Here is an 18612-nt window from a genome sequence, read left to right as displayed (position 1 = left end):
ACTCTTGAAGAGTGTTTCTGATCTGTCAGATAGGTGTTTGGGAATTTGTCTGTATTATAGAGAGAATTCTTCTGTCATGAGCTGTGGAGGTCTTCCTTGGCCTGCCAGTCCCTTTGCGATTAATAAGCTCACCAGTGCTCTCTTTCTTCTTAATGATATTCCAAACAGTTGATTTTGATAAGCCTAAGGTTTGGCTGATGTCTCTAACAGTTTAATTCTTGTTTCTCAGTCTCATAATGGCTTCTTTGACTTTCATTGGCACAACTTTTGCCCTCATGTTGATAAACAGCAATAAAAGTTTCCAAAGGTGATGGAAAGGCTGGAGGAAAGACTAGAGAGACTGCCGAGAGCTCTCTTATACCTGCATTAAGGAGGCATTTAAACACACCTGAGCAATTACAAACCATAAAGCCATGTGTCCCACACATTATGGTGCCCTGAAATGGGGGGATGATGTATAAACACAGCCGTAATTTCTACATGGTGAAACCAAAATGTATAAAAATACCCTTTAATAAAATCTGACAATGTGCACTTTAACCACATGTAATTTTTTCTACTACATATCTCAAATTGTGGAGTACAGAGGCAAATAAATAAATGATGGGTCTTTGTCCCAAACATTATGGAGTGCACTGTACTTATCTTGTGAAAGACTCTTAATATTTGGAAGACTCTATATTTCATTTAATAGACCCCTTGGTAGATTACTTTGCAAACCTTTTAATTTTTGGAAGGGAGTACATTTTTGCACAAAAAAAAGATAAATTGCTTCTATAATGAAGTATTACCTTGAAAGCACCAATGGTTTGATTCGAAATGTTTCCACCAGTAATCCAACATATACAATGAGCCACCTGTTTTAGCTCTCATGTTATGACTCATATTATAGATAATATCTACGTATGTTTGTATAATACTAAACATTCTGTATTGCATTTTTTGAACAAATTTATTCTGCATTGAGCTTTCTTCAGCTTATCTCTTTCCTAATCATATTGCAGTTAGTACCATTTTCAAATAAGATATCTGTGTGATCTGCTCCTTGACGTCTGCAATTTCCATACATAAATTAGTAAATACAATTCCAAGAATGCTGTTCATTCTTTGAGCCCATTAAATTGCTGAATTTATAAATGTCCCACCACTTTATTGCAAAATATATTGGTGATCCAGTGGAAAGCAATTTAGTAATTTTTCCAGATCGGTATAACTATTTCATTTTCCAAAGAAAAGTTACATTATGCCAATACAACAATATATAAATCAAATTGCACATAATAAATACACAGTTATAAAGTAGTGGAATGGTCATAACACTAATAAATCTGGCTCATAAGATGGAAATGCATTTTTATAATTATCACCACATAAATCTGTATTTCATGAAATTTAATGACAGTCGCAAAAAGTGAATAGACCTCACATGCCTCAAAAGGAAATATTAGCTCTCCTTACCCATTGCTTTAATAAATATAAAAATGAAAGACTATGAAACAGATTTATCAGCTTGCAATTTCTAGCATTCCATATTGATTCTGGTGTTGAATTAATAGTGATTCCTTTTTAAGCAAAGGTGTCATATAATTTATCTTGCTTGGTTTATTAATTTTTGATGTTCTCTTCATTGACATATTTATGTCATAATCCATAGGAGCAGAATTAGGCCATTCGGCCCTTCGAGTCTACTCCGCCATTCAATCATGGCTGATCTATCTTTCTCTGTCAACCACATTCTCCTGCCATCTCCCTGTAACTTTTAACACCCTTACTAATCAAGAACCTGTCAATCTCTGCTTTATAAATACCCAATTACTTGGCCTCCACAGCCATCAGTGGCAATGAATTCCACAGATTCATCACCCTCTGACTAAAGAAATTCCTCCTCATCTCCTTTCTAAAGGTACGTCCTTTTATTCGGAGGCTGTGCCCTCTGGTCTTAGATTCTCCCACTGGTGGAAACATCCTCTGCACATCGACTCGATCCAGGCCTTTCACTATTCTGTAAGTTTCAATTAGACCCCCCCGCCCCCCCCACCATCCTTCTAAACTCCCAACGAGTACAAGCCCTGAGCAATCAGATGCTCCTCATACGTTAACCCAATCGTTCCCGGGATGATCCTCGTAAACTACCTCTGGATCCTCTCGTATGCTAGCACATCCCCCCTCGGATATGGGGCCCAAAACTACTCACAATACTCTAAATGCTGTCTGACTAGTGGTGACCAAATGCTGACTGTCTGACAGCTTGAGCATTACATCCCTTCTTTTATATTCTATCCCTTTTGAAATGAATGCTAACATTACATTTGATTACTACTTCCTACTTACTACTTACGACTGATTCAACCTGCAACTTAACCTTTTGGGAATCCTGCACCAGCACTCCCAGGTCTCTGCACCTATGATTTCTGAATCCTCTCCCCATTTAGCAAATAGTCTATGCCTTTATTCCTACTACCAAAGTGTATGACCGTATACTTTGTTACACCGTATTCCATCTGTCACTTCTTTGCCCATTCTCCCAATCTGTCCAAGTCCATCTGCAGATTGCCTGCTTCCTCAAAACTACCTGCCCTCCACTTTTTCTCCGTATCATCTGCAAACTTGGCGACAAAGTCATCAATTGCATCTTCCAATTCATTAATATACAATGCGAAGAATAGTGGATGCAACACCCGATCCCTGCAGAACACCAGCAGTCACTGGCAGCCAACCAGAAAATCCCTCTTTATTCCCACACTTTACCTTCTGTCATTCAGCCAACCTGCTACCCATGCTTTATCCTCCCTCCATGGTCTGTGATCTTCTTAAGTAGCGTGTGACACCTTATCAAAGTCCTTCTGAAAATCCAAGTGAACAACATCCACTGACTCTCCTTTGTCTATCCTGTCTTCCTCAAAGAATTCCAACAGATTTTTCAGGCAAAATTTCCCCTTCTCAAAACTATGCTGACTTTGGTTTAATTTATCATGTGTTTGTAAGTACTCTGAACCTCATCCTTAATATTAGTCCTGAATTAATTGTTCAATTAATCAATGGTCCTTAATTAATTGTCCTGAATTAATATAATGTAACATGATGATTAGCATTTTTTAAATTGGCAGTAGTGAAGAACTGAATTGCCATTATCAATAATCTTGCTGAAAATGTGAGTAAGTACATAACACCAGGAATATTTTCATCCACTCATAATTCTAGTCATGTTCAACATTATCCTTGTTTTTGTCTTGGTGGTTTGAGTTGTGAATGATCATTCAGTTTGCTGTTTCTTTCTGACAGCAAGCTTCATGGATCCCTTCTCTTTCATGTAGCGTCATATGATTCCCTGAGTGGAAAGTATAGGGGTTTCCCATTATATATATTGGATGATAAGTGATTATTGCATAATCAGTAAGGTTTTAAAATATTCGACTTTACACTTGGAAAGATGGTTGGCCATTCATTTGGTCTTGTAAATTACTGTATATGTATCAATATGCTGTCCCACAAGACTATCCTATATCTATATACTAAAACTCTTGTTTGTTTGTTTGTTTGTTTGTTTGTTCCTGAACTACAGCCAAAACAGTATATGATAGCGCGACAATTTTAGGCCCACCTTACTCACCGTTGTCCCTTTGGTGCTAATGGAAGAAGTTTTATTGAAATCAGTGTTATATTTTTTAAGTTATTCACATTTCAAAGTTTAAGAAAAACCGCACATGCGCAGTCGGGGGCCAGTTAATCCAATACTTACGCAAGATGGCCGCCGTATCCGCGACTATACTTACATAAGATGGCTACCGGATCCGCGCCTATACTTACGTAAGATGGCCACCGGATCCGTGCCTATACTTACATAAGATGGCCGCCGGGGAACTAAAGCCAAAATGGTGGAGTGGGGAGGGAGGGATGGGGGGGGGAGGAGGGAGGGGGGGGAGGAGGGAGGGGGGGGGAGGAGGGAGGGAGGGTGGAGGAGGGAGAGGGGGGAGGGGGGAGGGGGAGGGAGAGGGGGGGAGGGTGGGGAGGTGGTGGAGGGAGGAGGGGGGGGATGGGGGGGTGGGGGAGGGGGGGAGGAGGGAAGGGAGGGGGAGGAGGGAGGGAGTGGGGGAGGAGAGGGTGCTGCACCAATGCAGGAGAGGCAACATTAGGGGGAGGGGAGGGAGAGGGAGCTGGGGGGGGGGCAAGGGGAGGGGGGGAAGGAAGGGGGAGGAGGAGGAGGGAGGGCGGGGGTAGGGGGAGGGAGGGAGGGGGGAGAGGGAAGGGGAGGGGGAGGGAAGTGGAGGGGGAGGGAACGAGAGGGGGAGAGGGAGGAGGGGAGGGTAGGAGGTGGGGGGTTGGAGGGGGAGAGGGGGGGAAGGGGAGGGGGGTAGGGAGGGAGGAGGGGAGCGTGGGGGAGGGAGAGAGGGAGGGAAGGGGAAAGGGGGGGAGGGGGCGAGGGGGAGAGAGAGGGGAGGAGGGAGTGGGGGGGAGAGGGGACTGGGCGGACTGGGGGAGGAGAGGGTGCTGCACCAATGCAGGAGTGGTTTGGGCCCAATGGGTCCACTTGGTCTAGTATTTAATAAATCTAAAAGTGCATTTACTGGGGTCTCTATAGAATACTGCCAGCAATGTTGTCTTTGTGGATCAGGAATCAGAGTGTATACTACTGTAAGTGTATTTGCCTGATCTAACCTGAATAGAACTGTATGTCTGTGTCATCACTCCTGATCTACAGTAGTGTGCTCAAACACACTTGGCAATCTATGCCCAGGAGATGGAGCAGGAGCTTAAATATGCATGGCTGCTTTGCAGACTTGTAGCAACTTTAAAGTAACTGGAATGAACTAGATCCTGATGGCCTTATTGATTGTTCTGTAAAGTTAGGCAGAATTTAATTTCTGACTGAAAACTAATTTATTTGAAGAATAGGAAGCACCTTTAATGGTGACCTATGAATGGGATCCAAGCTTTTGAATCCCACTCAACCTGCCTAATTAGTCTTAGATTGCTGTCTTTGCTTGTTTCAGGTTGGAAAATAATTCCCTTTCAGAGGTAGCAATTTTACAATGCAGTTGGTTATTGTCATTAGGCACTGCTTTCTTTTTTACTCTTTAGTTTAATTGAGGGGAAAGTAGAGGGTTATCTGCTTTGATATCAGAATGATTTGTAAACATAACTGAAAGATTTGGCCATGGTGAGAAAGGTAACCAGCACCTACACCATGAACTGCTTCGAACCCTCAAAGACCAGTACAAGACATCTACCAAAGAGGAGAAACAAGCCTTGGCCAACCTACGAAACATCCTAAGGAAAAGGCTTATGATCCTCCGCAGAGCAGAGTGGCACAGGAAAAGAGGAAGAGAGAGAGCCAGGAAGCGAGCTGTGTTCATTGCCAATCCCTTTGGCTTTACCAGGGGATTACTTGGGGACAAGCACAGTGGCCGCCTCATGTGCTCAACAGATGAAGTCAATCGCTTCCTCCATGGCACCCTGAGCGATCCGATGAGGGAACAGGAGCTCAAACCCAACAAAGCTCTCATCAGCCCAGTCCCCCCAACAACAGAGTTCAATCTGAGGGAGCCAAGTCTGAAGGAGGTTGAGGAGGTCATCAAGGCCTCAGCCTCTGCTCCAGGCCCTAGTGGCATACCATACATAGTGTACAAGCGCTGTCCAGAGCTCCTTCCACACCAATGGAAGATCTTGGTGGTATGGCGAAGGGGGAGAGTTGCTGACCAGTGGAGGTGCGCTGAGGGAGTTTGGATCCCGAAAGAGGAAAACTCAAAGAACATCAATCAGTTTCGGTCAATCTCGCTGCTGAGCTCGAAGGGAATGTGTTTTTGAGCATTGTCTCCCAAAGATTAACTGAGTTTCTTTTCAAAAACAGCTATATCGACCCCTCTGTGCAGAAGGGTGGGATTCCTGGAGTTCCCGGCTGCTTGGAGCACACTGGAGTAGTCACGCAGCTCATCAGAGAAGCCCATGAAAACAGAGGCGACCTAGTTGTTCTGTGGTTGGACTTGGCCAATGCCTATGGGTCCATGCGGCACAGACTGGTTGAGCTTGCACTACACCGCCACCATGTTCCCAGCAAGATCAAGGTCCTGATCCTGGATTATTACCATAATTTTAGGCTGAGGGTGACTTCTGGGTCACAAACATCAGACTGGCATCGGTTTGGGAAAGGAATAATAACGGGCTGCACCATTTCTGTTATTCTTTTTGCTCTTGCCATGAACATGGTGGCCAAGTCAGCCGAGGTGGAATGCAGAGGCCCCCTAACCAAGTCTGGTGTACGACAGCCCCCAAAGCTTTTATGGATGACCTTACCATCACCACAACATCGGTCCCAGGGAGTAGGTGGATCCTGCAAAGTCTTGAGAAACTTATCACCTGGGCAAGGATGAGTGTCAAGCCAACCAAGTTAAGGTCCATGGTGCTGAAGAAGGGGAAGGTGACTGACAAATTCCACTTATTATCCGGAACTGCCATTCCCTCCATCACTGAGCAACCTATCAAGAGTTTGGGGAAGCTTTTTGACGCAACTCTGAAAGACTCTGCCGCCATTAAAAAGTCCATCGAAGACCTTGAAGCCTGGCTCACCAAAGTCGACAAGTCAGGTCTCCCTGACAGATTCAAAGCCTGGATCTATCAGCATTCCATCCTGCCCCGAGTCCTGTGGCCTCTCCTGGTTTACGCTGTTCCATCGACCACAACCTTCCCTGCAGCCTCAACAGTGCAGCGCTGTACGGGACCAGTAACATCTTACAGCTCCCATTCAGTGGCCTCACTGAAGAGTTTATGGTGGCACGGTCAAGAGAAGCCCTACAGTACAGGGACTCCAGGGACCAAAAGGTGTCATCGGCTGGCATCGAGGCGAGAACAGGGAGGAAATGGAGGGCGGAGAAAGCTTTGGAGGTGGCAGAGTCACGCTTAAGGCAAAAGGCATTGGTGGGAGTCATGGCAACTGGCAGAGCGGGGTTGGGATACTTCCCTAAGACCCAGGCTGACAAGGCCCAGGGCAAGAAGAGACACCATCTAATCCGGGAAGAGGTCCGAGCAGGTGTGGAGGAAGAGCGTGTGAGCAGGACGGTGGGGCTCAGGCAGCAGGGAGCATGGAGCATGGACAAGGTGGGAGAGCATAGCGCAGCGCAGGATTACCTGGTCAAACATCATGCAGGCAGACTTCCAGCACGTCCGGTTCCTTGTCCAAGCTGTCTACGATGCCCTACCAAGCCCAGCAAACCTCCACGTCTGGGGCAAGAGCGTGACACCTTCCTGCCTACTTTGCTCCGGAAGAGGATCATTAGAACATCTCCTCAGCAGCTGCCCAAAGTCCCTTGGCGAAGGTCGTTATGGGTGGCGCCATGACCAGGTGCTCAAGGTGGTTGCTGAGAGCATAGCCACTGCCATCAGTAACACCAAACACCACCTGAAATTTCCACAGCACATCACAGCAACATCACTCCGGCCTGACATGATCATCACCTCTGAAGTGATAAAACAGCTGATCATTCTGGAGCTGACAGTGCCCTGGGAAGAACGTATTGAAGACGCTGATGAGAGGAAATGCGCAAAGTACCAGGAGCTGGAGATGTGCCGGGAAGGAGGCTGGAAGACATACTATGAACCCATAGAGGTGGGCTGTAGAGGCTTTGCAGGATGCTCACTTTGCAAAGTCCTCAACCAATTGGGCATTACGGGGCTGGCAATGAGGGTCATTCAATCCGCAAGCGAAGCCGCAGAGAAAGCCACTAGGTGGCTTTGGATTAAGAGGGCTGATCCATGGGCGGTTGCTGCTGGGACGTAAGTCGGGGTCTGATCAACACCGGCTGGGTCGCCTGGGCGAGGGTGTCTGATGTTGTGAGACCCGAAATACCCGACGATCCCAGGTCACATCACTGAGGACGTGTCCCAGCGCATCCAGAAGATGTATCTTTCACATCACAGTCTTGCACTACTTTAGTTTAGTTTAGTTTAGTTTAATAATAATAATAATAATCCATTTATTTTATATAGCGCCTTATCACATGCTCAAAGCGCTTTACAAAAACAATTAACATAGAAACAAACAGACAAACTATCCTGACGGAAAAGCGGCTAATACTCAACGCCAGCGTCCTCTCACGTCAGGGTCTGGCAGTAGACATTAAAAAGCACAAGACACACAGATATAATTTTTTACACAAAACAGCCATCACAGTGATTGCTCTAGGCACACCCTCACTGTGATGGAAGGCAAAGTCTTATCTCCTCCTCATTCTTCTCCCGTGGTGCCACGAGGTGATCGAGGCTCCCAACTGTTTGAAGCCCCCACCGGGCGATGGAAAGTCCCAGAGCCGAGCCGAGCAGGCCGATGAAAGTCCTGAGCCCCCACCGGGCGATGGAAAGTCCCAGGGCCGAGCCGAGCAGGCCGATGAAGGTCCTGAGCCCCCACCGGGCGATGGAAAGTGCTGCGGCCGAGCCACGCAGGGCGATGAAGGGCCTGCGGGCGGGTTGATCATACCTCGCGCTTCGGGGCGGTCGAAGCTGCTACGGCTGGAGCTCCCAAAAGCCGGTCACCAGGCCGGTCACCTGCGAACTCCCGAGATGGTAAGTCCAGGCCCTGCGACCGGAGTCTTTGAGGTCGATCCCAGCTGGAGGCCGCCGACTCCACGATGTTAGGCCGTAGCGCGAACGGAGATACGACACGGTAAAGGTCGCATCTCCGTTGAGGAGGAGATTTGAAAAAAGGTTTCCCCCAACCCCCCCACCACCCCCCTACATACACAGAATTAAAAATAAAACAAAACGTACATTTAACAACGACAATGACAAAAAAACAACAAAAAAACAGAGAGACTGCCGGTGAGCCGCAGCTGCAGAACACAGCCACGCCCCCAATTTAGTTTAGTTTAGTTTAGAGATACAGCGTGGAAACAGGTCCTTCGGCCCACCGAGTCCTCGCTGACCAGCGATCCCCGCACACTAACACAAGCCTACACACACTTGGGAAAATTTACACTTATACCAAGTATACAAACCCAAGCCAATTAACCTACAAACCTGGACGTCTTTGGAGTGTGGGAGGATACCGAAGATCTCAGAGAAAACCCACGCGGTCACGGGGAGAACGTTAAACTCCGTACCGGGATCGAACTCGGGTCTCCGGCGCTGCAAGCACTGTAAGGCAGCAACTCTTCCGCTGCGCCACCGTGCTGTCCCTTAAACAAAATATAACAAAAATACCTAGTTGGTAAAATTATTTAAATATTAGGCATAGAGAGTGAAAGATTCATTAAATTAAATCTTTTCAGTTGTTAACCAGGGAGATGGAGATGTAAGGGAGATGTTATTTTTAATCCTATATGCATTTCCTGATTCACATTAATATTAACACATGATGATTCTGAAAGTTGTAAGTAGAATCATGGAATGTTTATATTCTTTATCGTAAGCAAAAGATAACTGCGATTCTAAGCTTGTGAAAATACTCAGTTTTAACACATGCCCTGTTGCTATGGGATCCATTGCAAAGCCTGTGAAACGGTTGACAAAACTGCTGTCTACAAGTGCAGAAAAAATGGTAATACTGATAGGCATTCTTCAGATGCATCTTCACTTCCTATCACAGATCTTTCGACAAGATCTGTGACCCGCTGAGTTACTCCAGAATTCTTCAGACACAGAATGCTGGCATACCTCAGCGGGTCAGGAAACATGTCTGGAGAACATGGATAGGTGACATTTCAGGTCGGGACCCATCTTTGTACCAGAGTCTGAAATATCACTTATCCATGTTCTCCGGAGATGCTGCCTGACCTGATTTTCTTTGGTAAACCAGCAACTACAGTTCCTTGTTATTGCATACAGGCCTATAGTGCTCTGGATTTGAATGTCATCTCCCTTGGGTTGTCATTTCACTTGGCTTCAAATAGAACAGAGGGTTGTATGATCAAGGATGTTACGTGAGATTCTTGGAATATTTTTATCTACAGCTAGTTTGAAGAGAAAGTTGTATAAGAAAATAACTGCAGATGCTGGTACAAATCGATTTATTCACAAAATGCTGGAGTAACTCTGAAGAAGGGTCTCGACCCGAAACGTCACCCATTTATTCTCTCCCGAGATGCTGCCTGACCTGCTGAGTTACTCCAGCATTTTGTGAATAAATTGAAGAGAAAGTTGCTGGCAGTTTTCTAAAGAGTTCTCTAGAACTCTAGAAAGTTGCTAGAGCAGTTCTCTAAAAATATATAGGAAGGAAGTGCAGATGCTGGTTTCCACCAAATGCTGGGGATAACCCCCTGAGTTACTCCAGCATTTTGTGCCATCTCTGGTACAAATATATTTAGGATTATTATATTGGATAGTGTGGTGGGACAGACCATTGGTACATATACAGCAATGTGATAGTATAGTATGCTAGTGAGTGGTAGAGTACCAACAATTATTCTTTTTTAGTTCTGTTGAATGGGATTTCATAGAATTGTGGAATAGTTACAGGATGGAAAGAGACCATTTTGGCTATCATGTCCATGCAAACTCTCGACCAGAGCAACTCCTTAATTCACCAGCCCTTTCTCCATGGCCTTGCAAATTTTTCTCCACCAATTTTCTCTAACAATTTACTCTCAGAAGCCACAATAGAACCAGATTTCAATTGCTTCCTGCAAAAAAAACGTATTCCCCTTTGTTTTATACCTGCCATATCCTTCTACCAACAAGTAATAATTTGGCTTGGAGGAATGACCAAATATATCTGCAGAAATATTTGTGGTGCTCATGCCTTTAGCATTGGTTAAACATTTATTTGGCCAAAATAGATCCTTGAATGGTCCATTACTCCAGTATTGATATTCCACATTTTTAATCTCAAGGGAAATCTGAGGTACCAAACTAAATATCTATTTATGCTTCAATAAAAAGATTTAGTATTTAACTACTTAATTCTCAACTAGGCTTCTCTTACTTAACTGGTTAACAACAAAAAATATATATAATTTAAAATGAATCTTTTACTAGCCGTTTATATATTCAAATAATTTAATGAACTACATTTTTTGTTATATTTTATTTCATATGTAGTAAGATGCAATGTCAAAATAAAATAATTATCAAACAGCAAGTTGAGATTTCAGGAAGAAGCTACAGTAAAGCGGTATGAACAATACCAGTAGAACATTTTAAACAGAATGTATCATGAAACATATAAAGTATCAAACTGTGCAGGAGGTACATAGTGTTTTAATGTTGCCTGTTAATGGAAGAGGAGGAAGTGGAAAGAACATATAATGGAGATTAATGCTTAACCCCTCCTTCCCTCCATAAAACAGAATCATTTTATTAATTCAATTTATAAATTGATGCTCTGTAAACCACAAAATTGGAGCTTTCAAAAGCTAAGTTGGTGACCTTATTACCTAAGCTGGCAGTCCTTGAATTCTATGTATGTTTTATTTACATGCTTCACTACATACTTAATGAAAGTGTTAATTCTGAAATGTTACTCTACAGATTGCACTAAAGCTGTTGCTAAACTGATAAATAATTTTCTCAGATGTGATGTGAGAAAAACAGCACAAAACATTTAAAAGCTTTTGCAATGTCATGTGAGATTTCTGAAGACTTTGCAGTGTGCAAAATAAAGTGTTGTTTATTTCACAGATTGCTCCAGGAGTGTTTGAATATGTTCCTAGTCCTGTGGATGAAGAAGTTAAAGTGGCTATCATTAGAGATACACTTCGTTTGATAGATCCGGCATTAAAAAAAAACGTCTCTCAGTAAGTGCAGAGATGTATCTTAAATTTCCATTTTCCTAAATATATGTTCCTGCATCCTTATTATCATTTAAATATGCGGAACAGATTTTTCTGAACTTCAAAGCTAATTTGACTTTGTTGTCAGGCTATATTTGAAATATTTGCCTGGATTCTATCTGAGAGCTAATACACCTAAGAGCGCTAATACAGTTAAGGTTGAAGAAACAGTTCGTATTGCTCCTCAAACTGCAATTATAAGGGTATAAGTCAAATAACTGAATTGCTACCTTGAAGTCCTGTAATCTGTGCATTGATGAAAAGCATCAGTTCTTAACTGCAATCATGGGTATTGTGTTGTGACAGTGGGACCAAGTAAACAGATATCAAAAGAATTGGCCCATTTATATCGATATAATTGTTAAAGCTGATTACATCAATATTAATAGATTCTATGAGATATCCTATTTTTAATATTTATTTATGCAAGAAAGTTAAGTACTATTGACATAATAAATGACATTCCTAACTTACACAGCATATCAACTATTTGCAAAAGCCATGTTAGCAAACTGGATCCAAATCAGCTTTGTGATTGGAGGCAAAGGGTAGGAATGGATGGACTTTTTATTAACTGGATATTGGTAATGAGTGATGTAACGCAGGGATTATGCTGGGCCCTTTTTGTCTCTATAAATGACTTGATATGATGAAGTCAAGTCAAGTCGAATTGATTGTCATGGAAATCTTGTCATATATGTATAGGTACAATGAAAATCTTGCTTGCAACAGCATCAACACAGGCATATAGACTGAGACAAAACATAAATTATACATAAATTACATAAATTCTGAAAGACAATAAAATGTAAAAGATTGTGCAAAACGAGTGTTAGAAAACAAGTCCACAGTAGTGCAAGATGTGGTTCATGGTGTTCTGTTGTCAAGGTATGATTAAAGTTGTGCCAGTCAATTTTATGAACCTGATGATGTGGGACTTCAGGATTCTGTACTTCCTGCTCGATGGTAGCAAAAAGAAGAGGGCAAAGGATGGTGGAGAGCCTTGATGATGGATGCTGGCTTCTTGAGGCTCTCAATCTGAAGAAGGGTCCCAACCCTAAAAGTCACCTATCCATGTTCTCCGGAGACGGTGCCTGACCTGCTGAGTGCTCGTCGTGACCTGACGGTGCTGAGGTACTCCAGCACTTTGTGTCCTTTTGTGTATGCGAGCATCTGCAGTTCCTTGTTTCTACAGCTTGAGGCAGCATTTCATGGAGATGCTTTTGATGATGGGGATGCTGTGCCCATGATGGACTGGTCTGAGTTCACTACTCCTTTCAGCCTCTGGCCTTCCTGTGCGTTGGAATTGCCGCACCAAACCATGGTGCAACCAGTCAGGATACATTCTACAGTTAAACTGAGACAAAAGGGAGTCAGATAAAGAGAGAAGAGGAGGGAAATGTAAAGCCAGATATTGGGGAGATCCCCTTCCTCCTTTTTCTATCGCTCAGGCTAAGGATACAGCAGGCCACAGATCAGTTGGAAAGTTATGGCAAATTGAATCTAATCCAGATGTCTGAGGTAATGCATTTGGGAAGTCAAATTCTAGTTAGACATTTAGAGTAAATAGGGAGAACCTTAAGTTATTGATGTGGAGAGAAATTTTGAGGTGCAAGTCCATAGCTTCCTGAAATTGGCGACACAGGTGGATAAAGTCATAAAATAGGTATCTGGTTGCCTTCAGAAGTGGGGGCATTGAGTACAAGAGCTGGGAAATCATGTTGCAGTTCCACAAAAGAGTACAGCAGCTCAAAAACAGGGCCTTTGGCCCAGAATGTTCAAAACACTGGTTAGACTGCATGGAGTCATGCAGCAGGGAAACAGGCCCTTTGACCCAATGTAATTGGTCTACATTATTCCTATCTGCCTGCATTTGCCACATGTGCCTCTAAAACTTTCCTATCCATGTACCTATCCATGTCTTTTAAAAGAGCATTACGTAGCGTATTGTGTGCTGTTTTGGTCACCGCACTAGAGGAAGAATGCGGTAGCAATAAAGTGGTTAACCAGGTTGTTAAATGGAATGGAGGGGCTGTAGATAAAAGGTGGAATTGGGTAGTTCGGTTTATTCGCAATGGAATGTAGAAGGCTGAGAATTGACCTTATGGAGATTCATGAGGGGCCTGGATAGGATAGACCGTCAGAAGTGCTTACAGAAGGGCATAGGTTTATGGTGAGAGGTGCGATCTGCTTTCTACTCAAGAGAGTGGTCAACATCCGAAACAGGCGTAGGAGATGATGGCGGCAGACAGAGTTATGTTTAGAAGATGTTTGGACAGTTCGTGCACAGCCTGCAGGAGTTCCAGTTACAATTGCTTAGACAACTATTTATTTCCTTGACTATATTGCACCTCAGCACTATCATGTTCTTTTTTCACCCTTTCCACTAATCACCCCAACACCTTTTTAGTGGTATCGAGCAATTGTCAATTTTCCCACCCTCCCTACAGTATTTTTATTCATATTTGTACTGACAACAAGTACCTTGTTTCAATTGGACACGATGTAAGGCCAAGGCTCCTGCATGACAACATTCGTCTCCACACCTGCATGATTCACATTCAGGTTGTTTTTAAATCTGACCACTGCTCAAATACAAACCACACCCTGACCTGGTAGTATGATTTTCTCCTGGATCAAATTATCTAGGGACGATCTTCCTTCCAGGTACCCTGTAATATCCACAGCCAAGAATTGCATTCAACAGCTCGGAACCAAGTTCCTTGAGGTGCAGACAAATGTTGATGCTGGGGATCTGTCACCACATAGTCTCACTTGCTGCAGCTACAACATATTGTCATGGGCGGCATGGTAGTCAGCGGTAGAGTTGCTGCGTTACAGCACCAGAGACCTGAGTTCGATCCTGACTACAGGTGCTGTCTGTCCGGAGTTTGCACGTTCTCCCGTGACCTGCGTGGGGGTTTTCTCCGGGTGCTCCGATTTCCTCCCATGCCCACAAAACGTACAGGTTTGTAGGGTAATTGGCTTTGGTAAAATTGTAAATTGTCCGGAGTGTGTGGAGGATAGTGTTAATGTGTGGGGATCGCTGGTTGGCGTGGACTCTGTGGGCCAAATGGCTTGTTTCCACACTGTATTACTAAACTAAACTAAACTACACTCCTCATAATTCTGTATACTTCAGGTCTTCTCATTATGGGGAACAGGCTGGAAAGTAGAGTTGAGATCATGATCAGATCTATTCTGACAGTGAATGGCAGGGAAGGTTTGAAGGGTCATAGGGCCTCTGTTCTGTTCTATTGGATTAGAGTAATGTGCGGGGATCGCTGGTCGGCGCGAACTCGGTGGGCCAAAGGGCCTGTTTCTGCTCAGTATCTCTAAACTAAACTAATATCACCTGCCATGCCACCACTGTTAAATGTTACTTAACAACTAGAATGAACTGAAATTTCTGTTCATTTGATATTTAGATTTTACTTGTTATGTTTATTTATTGAAAGTTCAGAATCTGCTTCGCTGTAAACTGTATTTTTATTGTTTATTGTTAGCTGTAAACTTTATTTTTAAACGCACTCCACTAACAAATGTAATTATTTGTTCCCCATACTAAAATATGATGTTTGCATAGACATTGAACAAATGCATACAGACACATGGCTCTGCAGTTAACCATCTGGATTGGCAGGATATAAATTGATTAAATTGATATGATTCCATATCTTAGCAAGTTAAGCTATCAGGACAACATTTAAATTGAATATTGTTATTCTTAATTTTGATGAGCCTCAGTTTTAACATTAGTGCTGTATGTACTGAATTTTTAACGTTGGCTGTGTCCTTTGGTGGAATAACAAATTTGCCAAAGAGACAGAGGGAAAGTGGAAGAAAAGTAGACTTTTAATTTTTTCGAGGCCAAGTGCAAATTTTCCTACAACTATAAAAAAGTGAAGGCCAAGACGCATTGTAAAGCAGCAAAGAAGTACCTGAGCTGATTATTATGTGCTGTGATTCATTACATACTTACCATTTCCATGTAATATCAAATTAGTAATACGTTTAATGTCACAAGAGATTCTTTAAAAGTGACTAACAATGTACACAGCCCAGATCTGGGTCAACGCTGGGACAAACACAGACCTGGACTTGAGCCCAACCACAGGCTAGGTCTTCAGTTAGTTCTTATCACCACTACAGTTTCTGCTGCATCTCCTCCTGTTGCCCCATCCACTGGAACCCCTTGTTGCTCCAAATGGCCAAAACATATTCCTAGACGTAGGGGTCCCACAAGAAGGGGTTGTGATGAGGAGCAGCCAAGATTGTGGAGGCTGACTCAAAGACAGTCGGCACATGATTAAACTTTTACGAGGAATAGAGTTTTTCACGATGAGGGTAGTCCATATCTGGAACAAGCTGCCAGAGAAAGCTATCGGAGCAGATGCCACTACAACTTTCAAAAGACATTTGTACAAATATTTGGGTAGGAAGGGTTTAGAGGGTTATGGGCCAAATGCAGGCAATAAGGATCAGCCCAGAATGCCAACTTGTCAGTATGGACAGGTTGGGTCAAAGGGTTTCCTTTACTACCTGCCCACCTCCCTTCCTCTTCCAGGCAGCCATCCATTGCTATAATGAATGACTTTCCTTAACTTGCAGACTAACCATTTTTCACCCTGTAGTCCCTCCAGCTAATGTTAATAACTGAATGACTGTAATAATATCCATAATTTAAAGTATAAGAAAATAACTGCAGATGCTGGTACAAGTCGAAGGTATTTATTCACAAAATGCTGGAGTAACTCAGCAGGTCAGGCAGCATCTCATGAGAGAAGGAATGGGTGACATTTCGGGTCGAGACCCTTCTTCAGATTTAAATGTCTTTTCCATTGTAAACACAAATTAAGTTGTGCCTAATTCTTAAACCTGTACTTATACCAAATTAGAAGCAGATTTATGTTAGTTCTATGGCATACAAGAATAATTAATTTAATAATTAAATACCACAATCTAGCCTATTATTGCACTGTAGTATTTGGGGTATTTTGGATAAGAGGTTAAATTAATTTCCTGTTTACCCTCCCAAAATATCTTTATAGCAACGGTGCAAGAAAAGAATAAGAATGATTCTAATCTTCTAGCTGTTTTTAATAAACATTTATTTGCCTTGTTGATGTTAGTGGAATCCTAATTTGGAATTCTATGATTACACTTCAAAAATATTGTCCTGACAGAAGCGATTTTGAATATTTTGATTGATAAAGGCAATATCTCTTTCACCAGATATGGAGAGGTGGATGAGTGGTTCTTAGCAATTATAATGAAACAATTGCAGGTGCTTAAAATCTGAAAAAAAGCAGTAAATGCTGGAAGCACTGTGCAGCTCAAGCAGCTTCTATACAAAAAGAAAACGAGTTGTACTTCAGGTTGAAGACTTTTCAAAGTAATTGGAAAAATAAGAAAATAAATTAATTTCAAGTTGCTGAAAGAATTGGGGAAGGAGAGATGGCACAAAGGGAATATCTCTGATAGATGAGGTCATGGTTACTGCAGTTATATGAAGTTTTTGAAGCTATCTGATTGATAAATTAATGAGTACAATTAGAAAGAGAGAGAGAGAGAAAACAAACAAAGGGACATGTAAAAACTGTGAAATGCAGGTCAAAGCTGTTGTGGAGAAGTGAAACCGAAAGGTTTTAGGTTAAACCAAGGTTTAACCTGAAACCTAATGCTAAGGAGAAAGCTGGAATGGCCAACAGGTCATGTAGTATTTGGTGATACAATAAAAAGTAACAGATTCATAACGCTATACCAGAAGTGGCCAGTTCTTTTACAAACAGAGAAAGCAAGTTAACTGAGTACCCCCTTATCCAGTCCTTTCCGACCTACATCTGAGACACCTCACACGATCTTAAACATTTTAATACCTTTCAATTACTAGGCTACCTTTACATCTCCATTCCCCACCGAGAAGGTCTCAGGACCCTCTGGTTCTTTCTTGAACAGAGACCCAATCAATTCCCCTCTACTAACAATCTCCTACACCTGGTAGAACCTGGCCTCAGCCTCAACAACTCTCTTTTGACTCCACTCACTTCCCTTTACTGCAGTTATATGAAGTTTTTGAAGCTATCTGATTGATAAATTAATGAGTACAATTAGAAAGAGAGAGAGAGAGAAAACAAACAAAGGGACATGTAAAAACTGTGAAATGCAGGTGTACCCAGGGCCACTCACAAGGGCCCTACCTGTCTGGCTTTGTGTTGGTTACTTCAAACAGTCCTTGTTCCAAATGTACACAGGCACCATATTCCAACTCTTTCTCCGCAGCATTAATGACTGCATTGCAGTAGCCTCCTGTACCCATTCAGAACCTTATGGCGAGTCTGGAGGCTCGTTCTTTGTTGAAGAAGTTTATTGCGACAGCAACATTCGATTACAAAGTATAACGAACGAGATTACAGACAACCATTAATTCTAACCGTTCACTTCGAAGAACTCTCCTAACTGACTGGTTTTGGGCGCCGCTGTCCAATCAGCGGGCTCAACTCCCTGGACCAATCCCTACGGTCGCACTCACACGTGACCTTGCTGGCCAATCTGAAGGTTCGACTCCTAGGACTAATCTCTATGGTCGCTACATGCTGTTGATTTTATTAACTTTACTACTAACTTCCACCCAACCCTCAAATTCATTTCGACAATCTCTGACATCTTCTTGATCTCTATACCGCCAAAGCAGGGGTCTGACTATCGACTGATGTTTACTATAAACCCACTTACTCCCACAGTTATCTAGACTACACCTCCTCTCATCCTGCTTCTTGCAAGAAGCCACTTCCTACTCTCAATTTCTCCATCTCCGTCACACCTGGTCCCAAGACAAGGCTTTCCAATCAAGGAC

General features: G+C 43.0%; 1 protein-coding gene across 3 annotated transcripts in view; it reads left to right on the top strand.

Annotated features, from left to right (window-relative positions):
- The window catches only part of ttll11 (tubulin tyrosine ligase-like family, member 11), a 196156-nt gene that overhangs the window by 80607 nt on the left and 96937 nt on the right, over positions 1-18612 (top strand). For all 3 annotated transcript variants that reach the window (XM_078426022.1, XM_078426024.1, XM_078426025.1), the window contains one exon: positions 11605-11720. In XM_078426022.1, coding sequence (XP_078282148.1) covers positions 11605-11720 — 116 coding nt within the window. The remainder of the gene's footprint in view (positions 1-11604; positions 11721-18612) is intronic.

The sequence above is a fragment of the Rhinoraja longicauda genome, chromosome 31 (genome assembly GCF_053455715.1).
Source record: "Rhinoraja longicauda isolate Sanriku21f chromosome 31, sRhiLon1.1, whole genome shotgun sequence".
NCBI classification, from domain to species: domain Eukaryota; kingdom Metazoa; phylum Chordata; class Chondrichthyes; order Rajiformes; family Arhynchobatidae; genus Rhinoraja; species Rhinoraja longicauda.
Note: the sequence above shows the minus strand (reverse complement) of the source record. Positions and strands in the feature narration are given on the sequence as shown.